The sequence below is a fragment of the Plectropomus leopardus genome, chromosome 15, assembly GCF_008729295.1.
Source record: "Plectropomus leopardus isolate mb chromosome 15, YSFRI_Pleo_2.0, whole genome shotgun sequence".
In the NCBI taxonomy this organism is placed as follows: Eukaryota; Metazoa; Chordata; class Actinopteri; order Perciformes; family Serranidae; genus Plectropomus; species Plectropomus leopardus.
This window is the reverse complement of record NC_056477.1, coordinates 1,720,702-1,741,025: the sequence shown is the minus strand read 5'-3', so window position 1 is coordinate 1,741,025 and position 20,324 is coordinate 1,720,702. Positions and strand designations below refer to the sequence as shown.

General features: G+C 41.0%; 1 protein-coding gene across 1 annotated transcript in view; it reads right to left on the bottom strand.

Moving 5' to 3' along the window:
* Nucleotides 1–436: 436 nt before the first annotated feature.
* The window catches only part of LOC121954820 (attractin-like protein 1), a 267,997-nt gene continuing 248,109 nt past the window's right edge, over nucleotides 437–20,324 (bottom strand). The window contains 2 exon segments of the mRNA XM_042502528.1: nucleotides 437–2,210; nucleotides 19,244–19,358. Of these exon segments, the coding sequence (XP_042358462.1) occupies nucleotides 2,089–2,210; nucleotides 19,244–19,358 (237 nt within the window). The 3' untranslated portion in view covers nucleotides 437–2,088.

Here is a 20,324-nt window from a genome sequence, read left to right as displayed (position 1 = left end):
CATAACATATAAGCTGACTTTGTCATCAGGAACAGGACGGGGTCGTGGATGGCGTGTCACCAGCCAAGCTGCACACTACTGTTTGAGACCAACAAGAAAGAAAACACAATGTCAGTGTTGCCATAATTGCCAAATATTTTGGCATGCTGTTTCTCTTAGAAAGTCTACTCATTGGATAGATTGAACAGGTTTAAATCATGATTTGTTTGTACATATTAGGCTGGAAAAATAGACTCCAACAGTATCATGGTATACCAGATTATCTTGAAATTAGTCAGATGTTTCAATACCGGCATATATAGACGCGCTACTCTTTCCATTAAACTCATTGTATGTAGTGCACAGCACGCACCAACAGAGCTCAGTCTCCAGTCTGTACTGGTGGAACAGGCAGCTGACTCAAAAGACACAGTGACACCTAGTGTTGGAGGGAGAAGATACAGGACTGTAAACAGCCGGTGACCAGCAGGCAGAGAGAGACTATTACTTTTCTTAATATTTTGTGGGTTTCGATTGTGATACATTAGACTAAACAGCTGAAATTATGTATGGTCTAACAATTGTGTGTTTTGTTTTCTATGTACAAAACATTTTTTATACCCAATTGTATAAAATTGTTGAGCTTTTGTGGCAGGAGATTCCAAACTTTTGAACTCTAGGGTATCTCTGTTCACATGCAATCATTAAAAAGTGACTTTAGAATATTTGATGAAGGTTTTAACATAACAGGAAAAAAGAAAATCTTGTTGACATCAGACAAAACTTGCTATGATATGCATAAAATATATTTGGAAATAAAAAAAAGACATTGAGGGTACACAAGCAAAAAGGGAATACTGCAGACTTGATTTGAAAAATCTATTGTTAAGTCTTTGTTTAAAAAAAAAATCTTAGTGCATTTGTAAAATTATTAACTGTAATTTGCATAATTAATAAATATTTCATACGGAGATATGTTACGTAAAAGTTTGTATCACAAGTAAACAGGCATGAAGTTTACTGAGGTCATGAGAAAAGATGTATAGTGTGTATCTTCACAGTAAAAACTGAATTAATAGGCATATGAATACCATCAGTAGTATGTGTTTGATGATACCGACCTCAAGGTTACATTGCAGCCCAGAATAAACATTACATTTGGATGATCAGTTGCATAATATTGTCCCACAGAGGGTCCTAATGTACTAGTAAAGCATTTTACTTATAGTGCATATACAGATGTGTATAAGGCCCAAAGCTACAGATAATGGACCCTTTTTCCATTTCAGAGGACCTGAGCAGATATCAAAATGTATAACTTCAAATGTTGGTGCAGGGAGAAACAATTAGGACAAAATCTCAACAATTACATCCAATAATCTCCATTCTTCTACATCTCAACAGTAGTAGTCTTTAAAATTCCCATTGGAGACTTTCTCCTCAAGCAAATCCTTGTCGGAGAACACCACCCGCTACAGTGTTTTGCATTGATCTCGTTAGGTCCGTGTTGTTTTTTCCAGCATCGCTCCTGAGTCCGAGTGGGTTTGCAAGTCAGGAGGACTCCATTTCAGCTCAGTTAGTTCCAGCTCAATATCTTTCACCGGCGCTCAAAGCCATTTAGTGTGGTCTAATGGTGTAAAACAAGTGTATTTTCTGTCAGTGTGGCAGACCGCATGACAGACAAGTAGAGCCCTGGAGATGCAGAGCCACATGGCATGGAAGTGGAAAAGCCTGCCAGCACTCAAAGTCAGCGTCTGACCAAAGCTGTGCTAGTGAACACACATTTTTCGCTGTCAATCTGCAGGTTTCCAGTTCTTGTTTCCGGGGTCTTCAAGACCAACATATTCACACAGGGGACAAGAAGAGCATGGTGAAGACGTTTTTCATCTTATCCAGAGAAGAAAAGGACAATTTTTCGTAATTTGAGTGCCTTTTGATAAGACAGTGGATACATTTCCTCTCTAAATCCACTTTCAAAGACCATGAAACCCCAGTTTTCGCAGGCTTCGCCTTTGTTTACTGTGTGTCCCTTTGTTTTATATCCATGAGAATATCTCCAGGAAAATCCCTCGGGGTTATGATCTTGTTCCCTCAGTGAGGTTATCCAGTTCATACACAGGTCCCTTGGTGATGCACAATATGTTTGCGGTGCTTCAGACCCAGGCCTCTTTCTTTGAAGTCCATCACTCGCTGTTGCGATGTGTCTACCAGAGCGCTGGCTATAGCAATACCTAGACACCCAGAGAGAAAAGAGAGTTAACCCTTCGAAACCTGGATCAACCTCACTTTTCTGTGCTGCTGTCAGAAGTCTTTGACAAGTATTTAAACCTCTGAACACTGAGCGCAGTGGTTTGATTTCTTTCAAAAACAAAGGTAAAGGCAATGAGCTACTTCATAAGAAATGTTACACAAATTGTAAAAATATTTCAGAAAGGCTACAGAAGATGTTTAGGGAAAAAAGCCGAAATCCACTGGAAAAACATTGATTATAATTATCATAACTACATATTTAAAATTATGTTGTAGAGTTACAATTTTTAAAGCACTCTTTCCAAGTCTTGTCGTTTATTTTTTCCTAGGTTATTTTATGTAATTTTCACTAATTTATTGCAAATTTTTGGATAATTTCGTTTTTCACTTTTCCTTCTTCCCCAGTTTTTAAAAGATCGCGAATATTTTTTTCAGGTTTCAAAGGGTTAATAGAAAAAATGTAACATGTTGTTTTAGATGTATTTTTATTCAGGTTATGCAAAGTGTTTTAATTTTATTATAACTGGCCGGCTGAGTCGAAGCTAAGGCCACGTCGCTGATCTGATACGGCTTTATTATGATCCGACATTATTTTTGTCAAATATACAGATACAATTTCTACAGCTCAAGTTCTTCTCTCCACTGCAGACATAAAATGAGGAGTTGTGCAATATGCTTTTGCCTGTGCTCTATGAACACCCTCAACCATGTATTATTTAAAAGAAGAAATAATGAATCAATTTTACAATATATTATGAAAAGAATACTATAAAAGAATACTACTTTACTACAACCAAACTGCAATTAAATGCATAAAAACTATAAAATAATTTACACATATAAATGATTAAATGTTTGGAAATACTAAACATATAAATGCTACAATTAAAAATAAATGTGAAGGACTTTTCTTAAAAAAAATACAATAAATAAATTATTGCTTAGAGGAAAAATGTGGAGTTCTGTCAAGACACAAGTAATTCTAAGAAATTATTTTACAATATTAATGAGGGATGTGCTGTATTGGTATAACAAAACCAGCCATTACATGAATAAATAAATTATAATTAATATGTAAAAAAAATAATAATTTAAGATCTGGACACTGAACCTGAAAGCAAATTACTCTTTAACACATTTGCAATGTTTTTTTTGGGTTTTTGTTTTTGCTTTTTTAATTCTATTTTATTGTAATTTTAAAACAACTGACCCAAATTTCTGCAAATTTGTTTCTCCTCACAACTTTCTAGCTGATGTTGAATTGTTGTTTTCAAATAGTTGAAAGCTGGCAATTAAGATAATAACTCAATTATGTTGTTATCCACTTGTAACTACCAAACTATCAAATTGTATTGAATTTATTTTTGGATTTACAATAATTCCTGTGTGTTGGGCACTTTGTAAAATGTGTTTTAAATTATTATGGAGCTTTTTGGGGCCAAAGAAAAAGAATAAAAACCAGTGGAAAGCAAAGGCGGTTAAATGAAAATGCATTGAAATAAAGGCGGTAGAAAACAATAAAGACAAAAGAAACATTGAGGTAAACACGAACGCGAAAAGCGTCGCTGATGTTTGCTGAGTCAAACCAGACAGCATCATGACAACACCTAGAAAACGTTTTATCAACGTCTCTCCAGCCAGCGTTGTCTGGCTTCAGCAGAAAATAAGGGGGGGTACGCCGAGGTCACTGACGCAAATCTTCAACCTTTCTGCCTCTTTATGTTTTCCTCTTCCTTCCTCCCTCTCACCATCCAGCAGGATGTCAAACCTCTCAAAACAACTTGTGTATCGGGTGCTTGACTCGCTCTCCACAGCAGTGCTCACTGAGAGCAGGCTGGATGCTCCAAAAGCATCAGATGCCTCACAGCATTGTGTTACTTTGGCAGTAGCTGCTGTTGTTAATGTGGATTTAGAGTCATGGCAGCTCTTGCGAGTGCAGCTAGTCCTGTCTTTCCCTCCCGACAACCGTGGGCTTGACAATGCATGGTCATTATGACGAGAGCTCAATCTGCCGGTGTGCAGGAGCCAAATAAACAAAACAGGCAAACAGTGGAGGGAATCTGCCGCGCTCTTGATATGATTTGGATGCAGGATGTTTTCAGCATTTCACACTCAAGTGATTCTTGGGATTTTTTTAGTGGGTGGAAAGGGGAAAGCCGATTACACAGTTGCTCAGTGTGTGTGTGTGTGTGTGTGCGTGACTCTGCAGTTTAATGTGAGTAACGGTGTAAATACTGGTGTGCATGCACCTGTGCACACACACATTTTGCAAAGTTCTGACACAGCGAGCCGTACAGACCGATATGGCAGCCAGCAGTGGTGTGCTCTCTGATTGGCTCGCAGCACCTGTTTCTGATGGAATTTGGTTCATTATGGTTGTTTGTTTCATTTTGGCACTTTGGTTTGTTTTGACGAGCACAAACAATACTTAAATTTTGCTTTTTGTTGCAACGGTAATTTGCGGTTTGGCCCAAATGTTTGCAGGTCTTCTGTACATTTTAGGAGCAAACACACCGTCTTTGAGTTTGTGGTGTTTTAACTTCAGTGATATTAAACTATTAAAGCTAGATTTTGGGCTATTGGTAAAACATAAAAACACCTTTGTGTCAGTTTCAGCTCTAACAAACTGGAACAGACTCTGATAATCTGAATTTTATGGAGAGGCCTTTGAAAAAAATATTCAACAAATTGATCAACACTGACAATTTGTAGATCAGTGCTCTGATATCCCTAAAATCTTAATGTCATTTATAAATGTGCACAGTAGAAAATGAATACATAACTTCAGTTGATTTGTTTAACAGATAAATAATATTCTGTTATGTTGTTAGGAGGCAATGTTTCATGAAAGACGGCTGATTCTTATTTCTTAATTTTTTAAAAAAATAATAGTATTGAAATTGTGTTTTTAATAAATTAAAGTCTATTAATTTTAATTATTATTTTTATTAATTATATTAAATTAATATTATTATTATTAGTTTCCTTGGATATTTGTAATGTTTCAAGTTGCATTTTTCCAAACAAAATATATTTTTAAAAACTTATAAAAGTAAAAAAATTAAAATAAAAAAAATAATAATGAAAATGAAAAAAAAAACACTAGTTTTTCTTTGAATACACAGAAGAGAATCACTTTGGGTTGTTGTTTTTTGTTCAGGCATGTCATGTCTGTAGCTTTCTGACAGTAAAACCAAGCAAAAAAGAACAAAAGCTAAACATGGAAAAAAACATACTACTGAAACAAAAAAACAAAACTTATTAGTGATCAGACAAAAAAAGATGCAGTGATTCAGCAGCTTTAAAGATTCATTAAAAACAGATCGGACGACTCATGATTAAATCCACATCAGTCAGAAAAGACTAAAGGGAAAAAGTTTAGGAAATGACTGATGGATCACTAAAAGAAAAGAGAGCTAAAAAGAGACAAGGGACAGGAAACGAAATTTCACACCGAATCTTTGCGATGCTGCTCTGATCAGACAGACAGACAGACGTCGATAAACACGAGGCCAAGACAAACGCAACAGCAAAGCCACCAGTTATTTCACATCATAAAAATCACCTCCACAAGACCTCAGACTAATGCACCATCTGTCTGAACGTGGTGTGCAGCCAGCATGATTCACACACACACACACACACACACACACACACACACACACACACACACACACACTCTGCACGTTATAAAACACCAGCTCTCTACCACAAACCACTTCTAAAGACAGACAGAACACAAAGACAAAGAAGAAAGTTAAAGATACTCGTTCATTTATAACGTGACACCTGAATACTCCTCCATCAGAAGAGCTTTCACCTTTTGACAAATTGCCGTCATAATTGTGTTGATTTTTTCCGGGTGAACACACACATCTCCATTTGCAAAATTAAATTGGTCAAAAGTAATCAAATTATGCTGCAGGTGAGTGCAAGTGCTCATTTGCAGCCGCGGCGACGGGCGCGTTGATGTGATTGTTTTGTCAGGTGAGTTGACGCATCATTAACACCCCCTCACACACACACCCCCCCCCCCCCCCCCCCCCCCCCCCCCCCCGATAGACTAATGGGGTCATTAGCAAGAGACAAAATTCCCCAGGAACGCATATCGGCACAGGAAAAACTGGGACTGCAGCTGGAAAACATCTGCGTCGGGGAGGAGCTCGCCTGCTAACCCGGTGACAGACCTCACCGCCAGGCCCTCCCCTCGCTCCAAACATCAAAGCCCGGCCTCTGAGTCTGCGCTCGCCCTCAATGAAGGCACCGGGGACGCTCGCCTGCTTAGGATCCACTATTATAGTAAACAGAGAAAAACACAGCAGCGTCTGTTCCACGAAGCGAAGAAAAATCAAAGTCAGTCAAACAGTAACACATTGATATTCAAATATTTATGCATCTGCGAGGGACTGATTTCAGGTCCAGCAAACACGACGCACAACCACGGCCGCTTTGATGTACGCGTGTAAGGTTCAGGTTTGATCCCCACTAACTAGCACTCCTTTTCTTGAATAGTGCATATCAGTGTTTGGTAAAGAATTTCTTGAATAATGCAGGATGAAAAATATCTCCAAATTCATGTTTACATGTCCCTAAAATATATTTGAGCGGAGCACACGATAACAAGGCAGAAGGATGTTCCCAAAAAGTTGAGGCAGATGCTTTGTAGTTTTAAAAGAACAGTTCAAAAGTTGTGATTTATGAGGCTAAATAAATCAAGACTCATCTGAGACACAGTGGTCCTCATCAGGATCGTGCCTTTGCTTTTCTTTCGGGATTTTTTAAGAAACATGTATGATTCAAATTACCAGTAAGACCGTGTGTCGTCATGCTCAAACTCCATTTAACTTAAACTTTCTGCTCAACCGTTGGCAGAGAGAACATTTTGAGTCACTCACATCTTCAAAATGTGTTGCATTCAACTCCACCTGATCAGGCTTTCTCTGCCGTTTGGTTCAGGTGTGTTACACTGGAAATGTGTCTTTAAATACTTTGCCTTTTTAGTTTGCCTCTTACAGAGAGTTAGCAAAAAACAGAACAGATTTATGCAACTTTTTACAAAAAATAAAATATATATTTTTTTCATGCTCTACCAAACAGTTGATTTGGCCCTAAACAGTAAAGGTTGCTGGGAAATAATACAATAATCTGATAATTCACAGCCGTTAAATGATCTGATCATTACTTTTATTTAACAAACTATAGTCTGTTTGAAAACGAAATAAACATCGAGTTTTGTTTTTATAGCCACAAGGAGGACATGAAAGTGTTATTAAAACTATTTCATTTAGCATCGTTAATTCAGCATTTTCTTTTTGTGACATCAGGTAATTTTGGAACAAACTCTACAAAAAAGTGCGACGGCAAAACAACAAGTAAGATAAGGACAGTGACTCGAAATCCACAGACCCTCATGTCCACATCGTAAATACAAGACAGTAAATGCCACTGAGTATTTGACAAAAAGTCAACAAGCAGACAGGTGGACGAGTGTGTGTGTGTGTGTGTGCGTGTGGTGTGTGTGTGTGTGTGTGTGTGTGTGTGTGTGTGTGTGTGTGTGTCTCTGGATGGTTTCAAAGACAATGAGGATCAAAGTATCGGGGAACCAGTTTGGGTCAATGGAGCTGAGATTGCGAGCGCTGACCTCCGATTCCTGTCAAGCAGCCGTCCAGCCAGACACCCAGAGGGAGACAGTGGACACGGGGGGGGGCAGGATCAGAGAGGGTCAGCGCAGAGAGAGGAAGGGAAGGACACCGGCGCTCCAGCGGTGCTTTCAGGCCAGCAGTCACAGGCTACCACAGAAATACTTTACTCATAGAAACTTATATAACATGATATTTTAGGGGAGACACGTTCATACGTCATTAACAGACCATTAGACAAGGTCAGTGCATCTATTTTTAATGCCTATTTGTATTAGAGATGTCACGATCTTCAAAATGAGTTGCTGTGTACGGCTTTGGATAAAGTGCTGTTATAATTTCATTTAACAAAATATGGTCATAAGTGAGTTAAATAAACTACTTTTAAAGGTGAAACTGCTAAATCAAAGTGGGAAATAACCGAGTAAAACCCAGAAAGCAGCATACTAGAACAGGATTTCTGAGGTAAACCCTTCACGTTTCTATGATGCCGAAATGAAAACGTCTCTTTTGTTTCTAATTCTTCACGTTAAACTTGTCACAGGTTTATGAAGCTACATTTGCACGACTGTACACAGACACCAATCAAAGAGTTTTCAGTAATTAATCAGAGCGTCGTCTCGTATTAGATTTTTTTTCCCCCTGGTGATGTCCTTTATGTTTTAATGCAAATGACTAACATCAATTTTCTATCCAGGGATAATAAATATGACCTTTTCTTCCCTTTAGGAAGAGGGCCAAAGTGAGAGTGATACAGCAGAAGACTGAAGATGCTTTGTCAGGACTGAGAGAGACAGGAGGCTGCCGAGAGAAAGAGACGGCAACGAAGACAGCAAGAAACAATGATGAAGACCGAAGCTCGAAACTCACATTTCCGTACACCTGTCTCTGGGTGGAAAAACCCAAATTTCTAAAAACAGCCACAGAAATTTTAAACAAACAAAAAAAGTTGATATGTTGACAAAGACAGAGATTGGTGGAAAAACTGGTTTGGTTCCAATTTTTGCTTCCTTCACTTAAGAGAAAACCATCATAACACTGATGATGCCGACTGTACAGTCAGCACGCACGCACGCACGCACGCACGCACTGGACTTATGCAAAAAGTGCAATTATCTCCATGTGCAATTAGTGTACATATTTTTATATATATATATATGTTATTTATATTTTTCTCTAGACGGTTTTGTTGGCACATAGTAATTTTATTGTATTTTTGTTACAGTTTTGGCACCTTGTTTTTTATTATCTAACATTTTGATATTTTAGTATTTTTATATTTGTAATTATTCTTTTTTATATTGTATTATTCTTTCGCTGCTTATACTTCTTCGTACCTCATAGCTGTAACATTGTGAATTCTCCCACTGTGGGACTAATAAAGGATTGTCTTATCTCTTATCTTATGACCACCACAGACCTCCACTCCATCAGAAAGTCAAGAAAATAAAGAAATACGAAGTCGAGCTGTCTGAGGTGACTGCAGCATCCCTGGTTCAAGATGACACTGTGGCCATTGTTGCATGTCACCTCCCTCGATCTCCTCAGCTACATTTTTAAAAATAGAAAAAGGGGCTTTTTGCCTTTATAAAATATGACAGCTCAAAGGGGGAGAGAGAGGGGATGAATGCAGCGAAGAGTCGAGGTCAGAACTGAACCTGCGGCTGCTGTGGCGAGGATGTAGCCTGTGCGCACGAGACGTTAAAATGTGAGTTTTGAGGATGTTTTCACGTAACTTTTTGGGCATGATTTATAATTAGTTGCGCTGCCAGATGTCACACGGTCAATGTGGAGCTTTAGTCGTGTGTTAAATCTGTGGTTTAGGAGCTGAGGTGCAGAAAATGAGACCAGAAAGCAATTTACCCAACTATTAATGTTTGGTTCTAAAAATGCTCTGAGAACGGTGCAAGCAATGCAATGTTTAATTAATGTTTTCAGCGGAAAATTTTCTTTTAGTTCCCAGAAAATTCTTCTTAAAGTTAAGGTAACATTCTCTATAAAAAGTTTAAAAAATGTTAAATATTATTAACATTATTTTTTTTAAAAAAAGGTTCTGTAATCTCAGGCCTCAATAACATGTTCTGACTGCTTGTTCTAAATGTTCTTTCTTTGTTTTCATGTAACATTGTGGGAATGTTTTATAAAAAGAACATTTTCTGATCCGTCACCTTTCAACATCAAAACATCCTCAAAATGTTGCAGTTCAAACGTTACGTCTTAGTCAGCATTTAACCTCACAGAAACATTATTTTAAATTATAAACAACTGGAAATGTTCTTTGAACATTTCTTTAAACTGTTCTCTTCAAAACATTATTGCAACTTGTAGGTAATGTTAGTCAACGTTGGGGGAACGTTCCCTGCTAGCTGGGTATGTGTCGTTTTTATCTCCTGCAGACCGAATTAAATGCTGAAAAAACGGTCCCTGTGTCGGCCTCCTTCAGTCCGTTAACATCCGTTAACATGTGCAGTGATGTCTCAGTCAGCGGCGCTCAGAAATATGAATATAAAAATGCACTTTTGTCAAATACTGTGCAAGATGTTCACATACAGGAAGCTGATGGAAATATGAGCTGGTTGAAATTTTATTTGCAGCAATCTCATAAATTTGCCTTAAAGATTATGCAACACTGTCACTGCAAACAGAGAGTGAAGCTGAGAGGAGAGGAAGATTGCAGAGGGATAGAAGAGATCGGAGCAGTGAGGAAGTAAAGGAAAGGGAGAGATAGGAGGGGGATTATATTTTCTTCCTACTTCTCAGATGGTTTAGAGGAAACCAGGAGTGGATTTATCAAAGCATAACCACAAGGACTTATCATCTCAGCTTCGCTGCGGCAATATGCAAATCAGGTTTTATGGGTGAGGGGGCGTCGACATGGACTCGTACCACTTACTGCACTTATTCAACAACTCCTTCAATCTACTTCTCCGTCTGCAACTTTCTACCTGTTTTCACTCAAGTGTTTTTATAGAATTTACACGACACTTTCGAATCGAACCTCTCAGCCTTTTAATGCCTCTTTTCTCTCTCGCGCTGCTCCTTCTATTTTTACTCACAAAGACTTTCAACATCTTACAGTACCTGTATTTTCTCCCTCTTTCTCTCTCTCGTACTCCAGCTCCATCTCTGCTGCTGAATAGGCAGATTAGCGCTGGAAAAGGCGGCTGTGAATGCCGCCGCGCCTCTGTCTATTGACCCACTATCTAAGCTTGAGAGAGGCTGAGGGGGAAACGCAGCCCGCTGTCTTTCCTGTCTTTCTCTTTCCCTCCTTCCTCAACAACTCTGCTGCACCAAACTGAGAATCTGCGCAGCCTGCTAAATCCATTAAGCACTGATTGAGTCCCATTTTATGTGAAACATTAAAAAATGAAACAACTGCAGCCGTGGGAGGCACAGCTTAAAGAGGTAAAACCGACAGGAGAAAGATGACATGAAACAGAGGCTGTGCAGATGGAAATAAGATCTCATTCCCCATTTTTTCCCATCTATCCCTCTGTCTATTCCACCGGCCCTGCTGTCCGTCTTTTTGTCCCGCTTTGTCCATCACGTCAGGCCACTGTGACTTTGAATCAGTCGAACAGTCACTCAGTGGTCAAGCTGTTCCTCTCCTGCGCGAGTCGCTCTCGAAGGCAGGCACCATGTGTGAGTCGTCGGCTGCAATTTGGCTGACAAGAGCTGTCAGACACTCGCAGCAGTGAGTCGCCTCCGCTCACTGTCATTGTCAGGATTCCTGGTTGGATTATTGGGCCGAGAATTGTGCAAAAAAAATGATTATATTATCAGGGAATTTGCTTTGGCTCTAAACGTGGCGATGTGTGCGTTATGTGAGCATGTTTCCGTCTCACTAGATCAGAGAGGAGAAAAAGCTACACAAGAGCTTAGAGACCTCCTCTACTTCTGCAGCTTGTAATCTCATCACACAGACCAGCCTGTGGAGAGGCAAAGAGGCCAATTCAGAGTTTGAAAGCTCAGCTTATATAAATTAGTAAAGAAAAAGTGCTCACCATGTATGCTATTTCCAAAACTATAATGCAACTACAGAGTCCGTGCATCAGCCTTGCAGGATGTAATTGCTGATTAGATGTCTTTTACATCTGAGGTGTTGTAACAGCTGCCATGTGGGACATGCACACAAGAAGTGTCCAAAAGTGAGATTACATCGTCCGGGTCCGCCACATGATGCCCACCGGCCCTGAAATTCTTTTCCCACTGACTTACATTAGGTAAGAGACGTCTGTAAATCAGTGCATAAACCGCTGCAAAACGACAAATTTCACTGTCTAGATTTTAGCCATCCAGTTCGCCAACATTTGTAAAGTCTAAAAAGCCGCTTGATTAAAATTTTTTAGACCGGCATTCAAGCTACCAAAGCTCTAAACCGAAAGTCAGTTGCTCTGCTGGCAGAAGTTTCCCGCTCGCGCGCACTCAGCCGTGCTCGGCCGCCGTAAGTCTCCGCTGTGCAACCTCATGTGTCCAAAGATGCGGAAGATCTGGGTACTTTTATACCATAGATATAGAGCTTTTTTTGCTTCATGTGCTGCTGAGCAGCTCTCGTAGGAATGAATAAAGCCCTGCCTCTGTGCTGTATCCAGATCTTTATACACCCATGGTGATATGTGATGCAACACCACAGCCTGAATGAAACGTGAATATTGTTTCTTTTACGTATGGTTAAAACAAAATAGCACAAAAGCACAAAGCACTACAAGTGAAGAGTGCATGTCAGGAGCAGTGGTAGTTGTTGATACATTGATTATCATTTGTCCTCCAGCGTCTTCTAGGGATTAACGTCTCTCTCAGGTCACATCATGGATGTATAAAGAGAAGTGGGTACAGCACAGCAGAACGGAAAAATGCTTTTTCTTCTGAGAAACTCTGGAAGGGCATCTGCTTGTTGTTATTTCCTTGTTGTTATTGAATCTTTTTGTGTGACACTTATTGCTGAGCTTATTCTACTAAGAGTCAGTGCTTGTTGCTTCGTGAGCCGCCATTACTGTTTTGCAAACATGATGTCATCAACTGCGATGCAATCTACCAGCCCGTTCTCACTCCGAACTCATCAAATACGTGCGCTCTGTGCTTTCTGTGTATGAGCGTGACACCAAAAGCCACTTTTCACATCCTACAAGAAAGCAGCTGGACGGCACTCTGAATGAACTCAGATAAAACGGGTGGCGTTGTTATTTGACGCCTGTGGAGGCCAGGCAGCACCGTGACGTCCACATGCAACGCACATGGGTGGCATCACTTGAGAACTGGTCACGTGCATAAAACACTGAAGGACATTGTCGGGTAATAACGCTGGCAGTAACCACGTGATATAAGGAGTGCAAGCGCACTTACAGGGCAGGCGGGTGGTTTGGGAGGTGGCGGTGTCCCACAAACAGCTGACTTTTGTGCTGGAGTCAGGAGCTCACTTCCCATGTAGATGTCTTTTTCCATGTCTTACCATGTGCTTCTTTTTCCAAACCTAACCATCCGTGACTTTACTGCCTAATAACATCCATCATGACGGTTCGCGCTGTAAACATAAGGAGCGTGCTGCTTCATCCCATCATGTGCATCTGTTGACATCACAGTAACGGCAGTCTGGAGCAGCTGACGCAGGAGGTCAGTGACAGAGCGGCATCATGTGACGAGCTGGGATGAGAACGTGCTGGTTTATTCTCACGGTAGATTTAGCACTTGTTGCTTTAAGATTTGCTACAACTGTTTTGCAAGCAGCTGTCTGTACACTGTCATCAACTACAACACGGACTCTGACTGGACATTAAAGTGTTTAGGAAGGAGAGTCCAGACTGACACAGGATTTTACACCAGAAGAAGAAATACTGGGAATAAAAGAAAGAGAAAAAGAACCAACAGGACAGACTGAGGTGTATGTGATAAGAAACAGCAGAGAAACTGTAGGATGCTGCTGGTGCTGCAGACGTATTTTTGCCTCATCTCAAACCAACATGGGTGTTTTCTCTTCTTCTCCCTTTTACATATAAAGGGTCAGTTATTGGTAACACCTCAGGGGAGCAGAGCGAAGGAGGACAAGCAGAAAACAAAGAGAAGAAAGAGAAGACAGTGCGAGGGAAGGCGAGCTAAAATAGGCCTGCTCATCGAGGATTCCTCTTGAAGTGTCTCCCACTGAGGGTGGGCGGAGCTAGCCCGCAGTGACTTCACGTTCATACATGCTAACATCAATGGAGGACTGCAGTCTGACCCTATGCAGAGCGTCCTCTGGGGAGCAGAGGTGGGAGGATGGAGGGAGGAGAGGAGCCAGAGACTGGGGACGAATGATGGGTGGGCGATTTCTCACTCTTTTTTTTTTTTTTTTAGTCGATGACTTTTATCTGCTCCTTCATGCTTTTTGAAGTTGTTGAATGTGCGGTTACATGTTTGCATGTACAGTGCTCGTATCTGTGATCACGACGGACCCTCTGATCACTGCACAAAGACACGAGCATCGACTCGAGGCTTCAGAGAGCGACGGCTATCTCATCGATTTGATGAGAAAACAACAGAAGAGCCTGGACGTCCCCCCGAGAGCAGCCTGACTAGAACAGACAGGACTCTTATTGGCCCTAATTTCCTGACAATTAGACTGCTGCTGCTGTGATGAGCTAATGTCCAAAACATCAGGTGGTCAAAGGCAGTGAAGAGAAAAACTGCCGGAGAAATAACAGTCGTCTCACTCTGATACGTGGACACTGACTTTAAGCTATTTAAATGTTGTTAAACTGGTTTTATTTGTAGTTTTGTCTCCTGGAATTGCAGCGCTGGACTTCAACCAACAGCCAGTCGAGCTGTTTTTCCAACATGAGAGAGGGAAAGTTGTCATTCGGATTATTAAGACATCACAGAAATGCAGCATTAAAAACGGCTCGTTTTGTTGACGTCCCTCAGAAGTTGTTGAGGGCGGCACTGAGGTATATACCCGAGGCAGGGACTTGTTTCGCCAGTGTGAAAGTTCTTGAAAAATGTCCTACAGGGGCGGTTCCTGCGGTGGAGACATGCACCAATGGGCAGGACGCCGTAAAACTACCCTGAGTTACCAACACGTTTCATCCCAACTCGCCACACGGTGTCGCTCCGTCAGTGACCTTCAGCCTCGAGTTATGACGTTTTAGGTTCCTTCTGCGTCACTCCCGGATGCCGTTACGGTGATGTCAACAAATGCACGTGGTGGTGGGATGAAGCAGCAGGATCCTTGTACTTACATAACAGCACGGACCGTCATGATGGTTTGAATGAGGCAACAACGTCACGGACGGTTAGGTTTAAGCAAAAGAGGCACAAAAGGAAAAGCCCATCACACAAATGAACTCTGGACTCCCACACAAAAGTCATTTTTCCCATCCACCTCCCCAACCGACCCGCCCTGTAAGCGCCCTCACGCTCCTTATTACGTTGATACTGGCAGCGTTATTATCCGATGATGCCCTTCAGCGTCTTATGTGCATGTGATCCAGCCGTGTTCTCAAGTGACACCGCCTGTGCCGAGCGCATTTAAAAGCGCAAGTTGCTTTCTTGTCTCCATCGGTTCTGTCCTAACGTGTTCTCATCTGACGCCGTTCAGCCACGTCGCGATTGGAGGGTGGCTTCGGCATCACGCCTGTACACTTGAAGCACTGACAGAGTGGATGTATTTGCGTTCGGAGTGAGACCGGGCTGGAAGTAGCTACCCCGAGGCAGAGACTTGTTTTGCCCCAGGAAAAGTCCTGTGAAACTGTCCTGTGGTTCCTGCGGTGGAGACACACACCAATGAGCGAGATCACATAAAACTACCCCCAAGTTCCTGCAGCGACATCAGGCCTAAAATCTCCTTAAAGCTTTTACTTTCTTTCTCCTACACGCTCACTTTCACACTGCTGACATTTTTCCCTCCTCTGTTTGAGACTGCAGTCGCCATATTTAAAGACTTCAATATGAAGCTCCTTCTGCACAGCTCCAGAAAAATGCTTTGCTGCAAAGTGCTACATTTTCCGTCTGCTCCGCTCGTTTCCTCTGTCAGGTACTCGCCGTGTTGAAGGCTTTGCTTCCTGCCTGGAGGAAGAAAGGCTCCTCACACCTGCTCCGGTTACATACAGTCCGCTTTCTGAAGACCAAAACTACCAACAGACAAACTGACAGCAGCCTCCCAAAAAAGCTGCAGGGTGGAGGGAAAATATAAAGAGAGACGGGCCTGGGAGTGTAAGGTGGACTGAGGTGGAAGTCGAGCCGGAGGGAAAGAAGATTGGCCTCATGCTGACGGAGCAGAACGCCGCCGGCCTCGGTCAGGTCTGCGAGGAAGTGCTTCTGGTTTTTCACTGATTCCTGCAGCCGCGCGGTGGTCGGCTGGAGCGAGCGGGGGATATCGCGTGTCGTCCGTCTATAGCGGCAACATGAGCTCAGACTGTGGAAAGTCAGGATGTCTCATTTAGGGGAACAATTGATCCAACAGTAAGTGTTGGATGGGAACCAGGCAGGTCTAACCACATCAGAGCTTCTTTAAAAGGTGCCATATGTCAAGAGTTTCTCTGAATAATTCATTAGATCACCGTGAAAGACACGCTGATACTAAAAGAAAGAACATACCGGCATCACAGTAAACAGTTTGATTTTTAAATGAATGCTTGAAAATTGTTGATCTGCAAAATTTATGTCATGTTGCTGCTTCCCTGTCATTTTTCCTGCTTTCTGCATTAATTTAGTGCTGTTTTAAGAGATCAGCTGAATTTTCCTACAAAACCTGCTTCCAGCAGTGAAACAATAAAATCCCAAATGACAGCAGAAAGCAGCTGACATTATGTTCACCATTTTTCATTCACTGATTACTTGTTAAGTCGAGAAAAAAGTCTAAAAAAGTGTCAGGAAAAAAATAAAGTTGCTCACAATTTCCCAGAGTCTTTCAAAACCAAAAGATACTCCAATAACAAAAAAAGAAAAGCAGATCTGGCGTTACACCTGTCAGCAGATAATTGACCCTCAACATGTTATGTTCATATTCTACACAATAAATTGATTAACCCTTTGAAACCTGAGCACGAAATACAGGAGGAAAGCAATGAGCAAAGACAGATGAGAAATGACTCAAAAATGAGCAAGAAATGACTATAAACGATAACAAAAACCTAAAAATTGTTTTTGATTTAAAAAAAAACAAACAAGGAAATGACCAGAGAAAAAAGCTTAAAAAATAAAATTCTTTTTCATGACTTTATGTAATTATGATAATTATAAACAGTGATTTTCTTAGCTTTTCATTTTTCTTTTTCATTTTTTCCTAGTTTTTTTTAAATATATATTTTTAAAATCTATTTTTTTCTTGCAATCTATGGATCATTTCTTACAAAGTTGCTATATCTTCCAAGTTTTTGGAAGATATAGCACCAATTTTCAGGGTTCAAAGGTTTAAATTTTCATGAAGGGAACTGAAAAAAGCAAATGAAAAGTGATGTTGCTCAGAGTTTTAAAGGGTTAAAACTCTGAGGTCTTTTGTCCTGCAGACCACCTGCTCATCAGGCCAGTCCAGATAGAAACAGACTGTTTCAGAAAAGCACAAACAGCTAAATCCACATCACGCACGTCACTTCTCAACTGTATGAGTCATTGAACTTGATGACTAAGCATTACGTCATTGTAGCGTAAAAAACATGTTTTTTTCCCCAAATTGCAGCCCTGCACAACATTAAGATAGGAATTACACCCACAGATACCATGGACTGCCATTCTCATTTTAGGCATTAAACTGTAACTCACAGGCTGAAAGAGCAACGACTTCAGTCCACTATGACTCACAGGGCTTCAGCCAGTAACCTGCGGGCTGTAAAACAGCCTTCGACACGACAAGGCTACCTGCCATGTGGCTGCAGACGAGACAGCGGAGATATTTCTGCAGATGCCTCGGATGCCTCCACATTTTAGTGTGTTTACTCTGCTTTTGTTTAATCTGCCAGAGCCTGTTTTACATGTGAGCTGATGGGAAGCCGCCGCGAGGCACAAGAGAATCACCGCTCGCTACATCTGGAGCCTTTTGAGACGTCGTTGAGCTGCTGAAAGCGGCTCAACTTGTAAAAGGATCACACATGGTGGACCGCGTTTTTGTGGGCCTACAATGACGAGGCTGTGGGATTTCATGCGTTGGAGACAGCTGACAGTTTACAACAACAGAGACGATGAAATAAAAAAAAGAAGAAAACACCAGTAGGACAGTTGATGTCTGTTACACTTAATCGTTAAAAGGAGCATTAGCCGTGTCTGCTGAGTGTCTGACAGTTGGACATAAAGACGGTCTGCTAATAGCGGCGTCTAATGCAGCGGGTCATTATGCACCTGCCGTCTCAAAATTATCAGCACAAAGTATGATTGAGGCAGCAGTTTTTTATCTCAATAAAAACAAAGTATTGTGCACCAGCTGACTGGTGCACAACACAAAGGCACCGTTAATAACCCGACATCGAACAAGCAATCACTCCAAAAACCAACAACGCAGGGTTTTTAGACTAAATAAATTCAATTGCACTTGTATGGCACTTTTCTAGTTGTTGGACCACTCAAAGCACTTTCACACTACGTCCCTACATACGTCATTCACACATTCACACACTGGTGGCCGAGGCGACTGTACAAGGTGCCACCTGCTAATCAGCTTTTACACAGTCAAACAGCCACACACCGAACAATTTGGGGTTCAGTATCTTGCCCAAGCACAATTCAGAAATCAGAGTGGAGCTGGTAATCGAACTGCCAACCTTTCGGATAGAGGACAACCCGCTCTACCTCTTGAGCCACAGTAGCTCCTCCTGCGTCAGCTTTGGACGCTCAGCGACGGCCTGCCGGTATAAGCTCACGACATGCATCATCTCTTTACAAAATAAACGTCCTTTTTCACAGGAAATGTAGTTTCTACTCCTCAAATTCAATCTCTTTTCAAAATTAACTTTAGAAAAATGGAAAAAAAAAAAAAAACACCCTTTTTGTGTTTTTTTTCTCAGGCTTGTAACTGACGTAATATGACTCAGCAGCACACGTACAGTACATTCACACACTTACGAAAGAGGCTTCAACACAATGTGCCACTTGCTTTTCAGTTTCGACATTCACACGCACTCACGCTCCAATAGCACAGCCATTGAGAGCAATTTGGGGTTTAGTATTGATTAGCGAATGATCGTTCTAGGGCCACAGCCGTCTCACAATACGGCACAAGTTTGAAACTATGCAGATGAAAAAGAAAATGTGCGACATCATGTTAACAGAAGCTTTGAGTTTTACAGCCAATTCATCAATTTAGTCAAATTCAGATGAACAGATATCAAACCGGATAACAAACCAAATAACATATATGTTGACTCGTCTGTGTGTGTGTGTGTGTGAGTGTGTGTGTGTGTGTGTGTGAGTCGTACCTGACTGTCCTGGTGGAGGGATCCCAGACGGGACTCTGGGCAGATACAGCAGCACCGTCAGAACACCTGCTCGACTCCCCCAACACGGCTCCATGGCTATGGGCTTTGGCGCCGCCTGCACACAAACACACACACACACACACACACACAAGGTATAAACACAATGTTGAATGAAACAAATTTACCAGATTACACCACCAGTCTCACTATGTGTGTGTTTCTGCAACTGCTGACATTTTTAAGATTACTTTATTACCATTAACAGTGTGTCCTTACAGAGACAAGATGTCATTACTGCAGCAATGCTTTATTTTGATTAGAATAATCATTTTTATTTGCAAAAATTATTTTAACACTTAAGAAAGACATTAAACATTAGAATTGGAATATCTCTCTGTATATCTATAGTAAAAAAAAGGAAAATAATTGTATTACATTATGTATCAGTTTTGACATTGGTTTCCAAAGCTTGATGAAAATTAATTCAAATGACGTAAAAATTGAAAGATAAAATGAAAAAAAATAATGTCTGGGCAAACATAAAAAATAAAAATGTTCCAAATTAAAATTTTAACTACAATATGTAATTTTGTGAACCTGTTCAAATCCATATTACAAACTCTGATGGCTAAAAAAAATTCATGGATTTTTTTTTTTTTTTTTGAGAGTGAAAGTGAGCAGAGTTGCAGAAACACCATGTTTAGGAAGGTGCCAACAGAGCAGCGAGCCAGTTTATCTGACGGATGCTGCAGACACCCGGAGCTCATGCTGCACAATCCAGATCCATACTGCCCCACGATCAAAGCTCCCAGCTGGGGAAGCAGGCAGACTGGCAGCCTGCGGAGCTCCGCCTGCTGTGCAGCTAATGTTTGCAGGTAGGAGATCAATCCATACATCTGTCTAGGTGAGTGTGTATGTGTTTAGATATCAGCTGTTTAGTCTATAGAGTCTCACTGAACGCACGATCACGAATATCAATAGATCACATCCGATCTATTGAAAAAAGGAGCCAAAACATCCAATAACATAGTCTGTATGTAAGAGTAATTGTTTGTTTTGCATTTTTTGCAGATTCACCCAA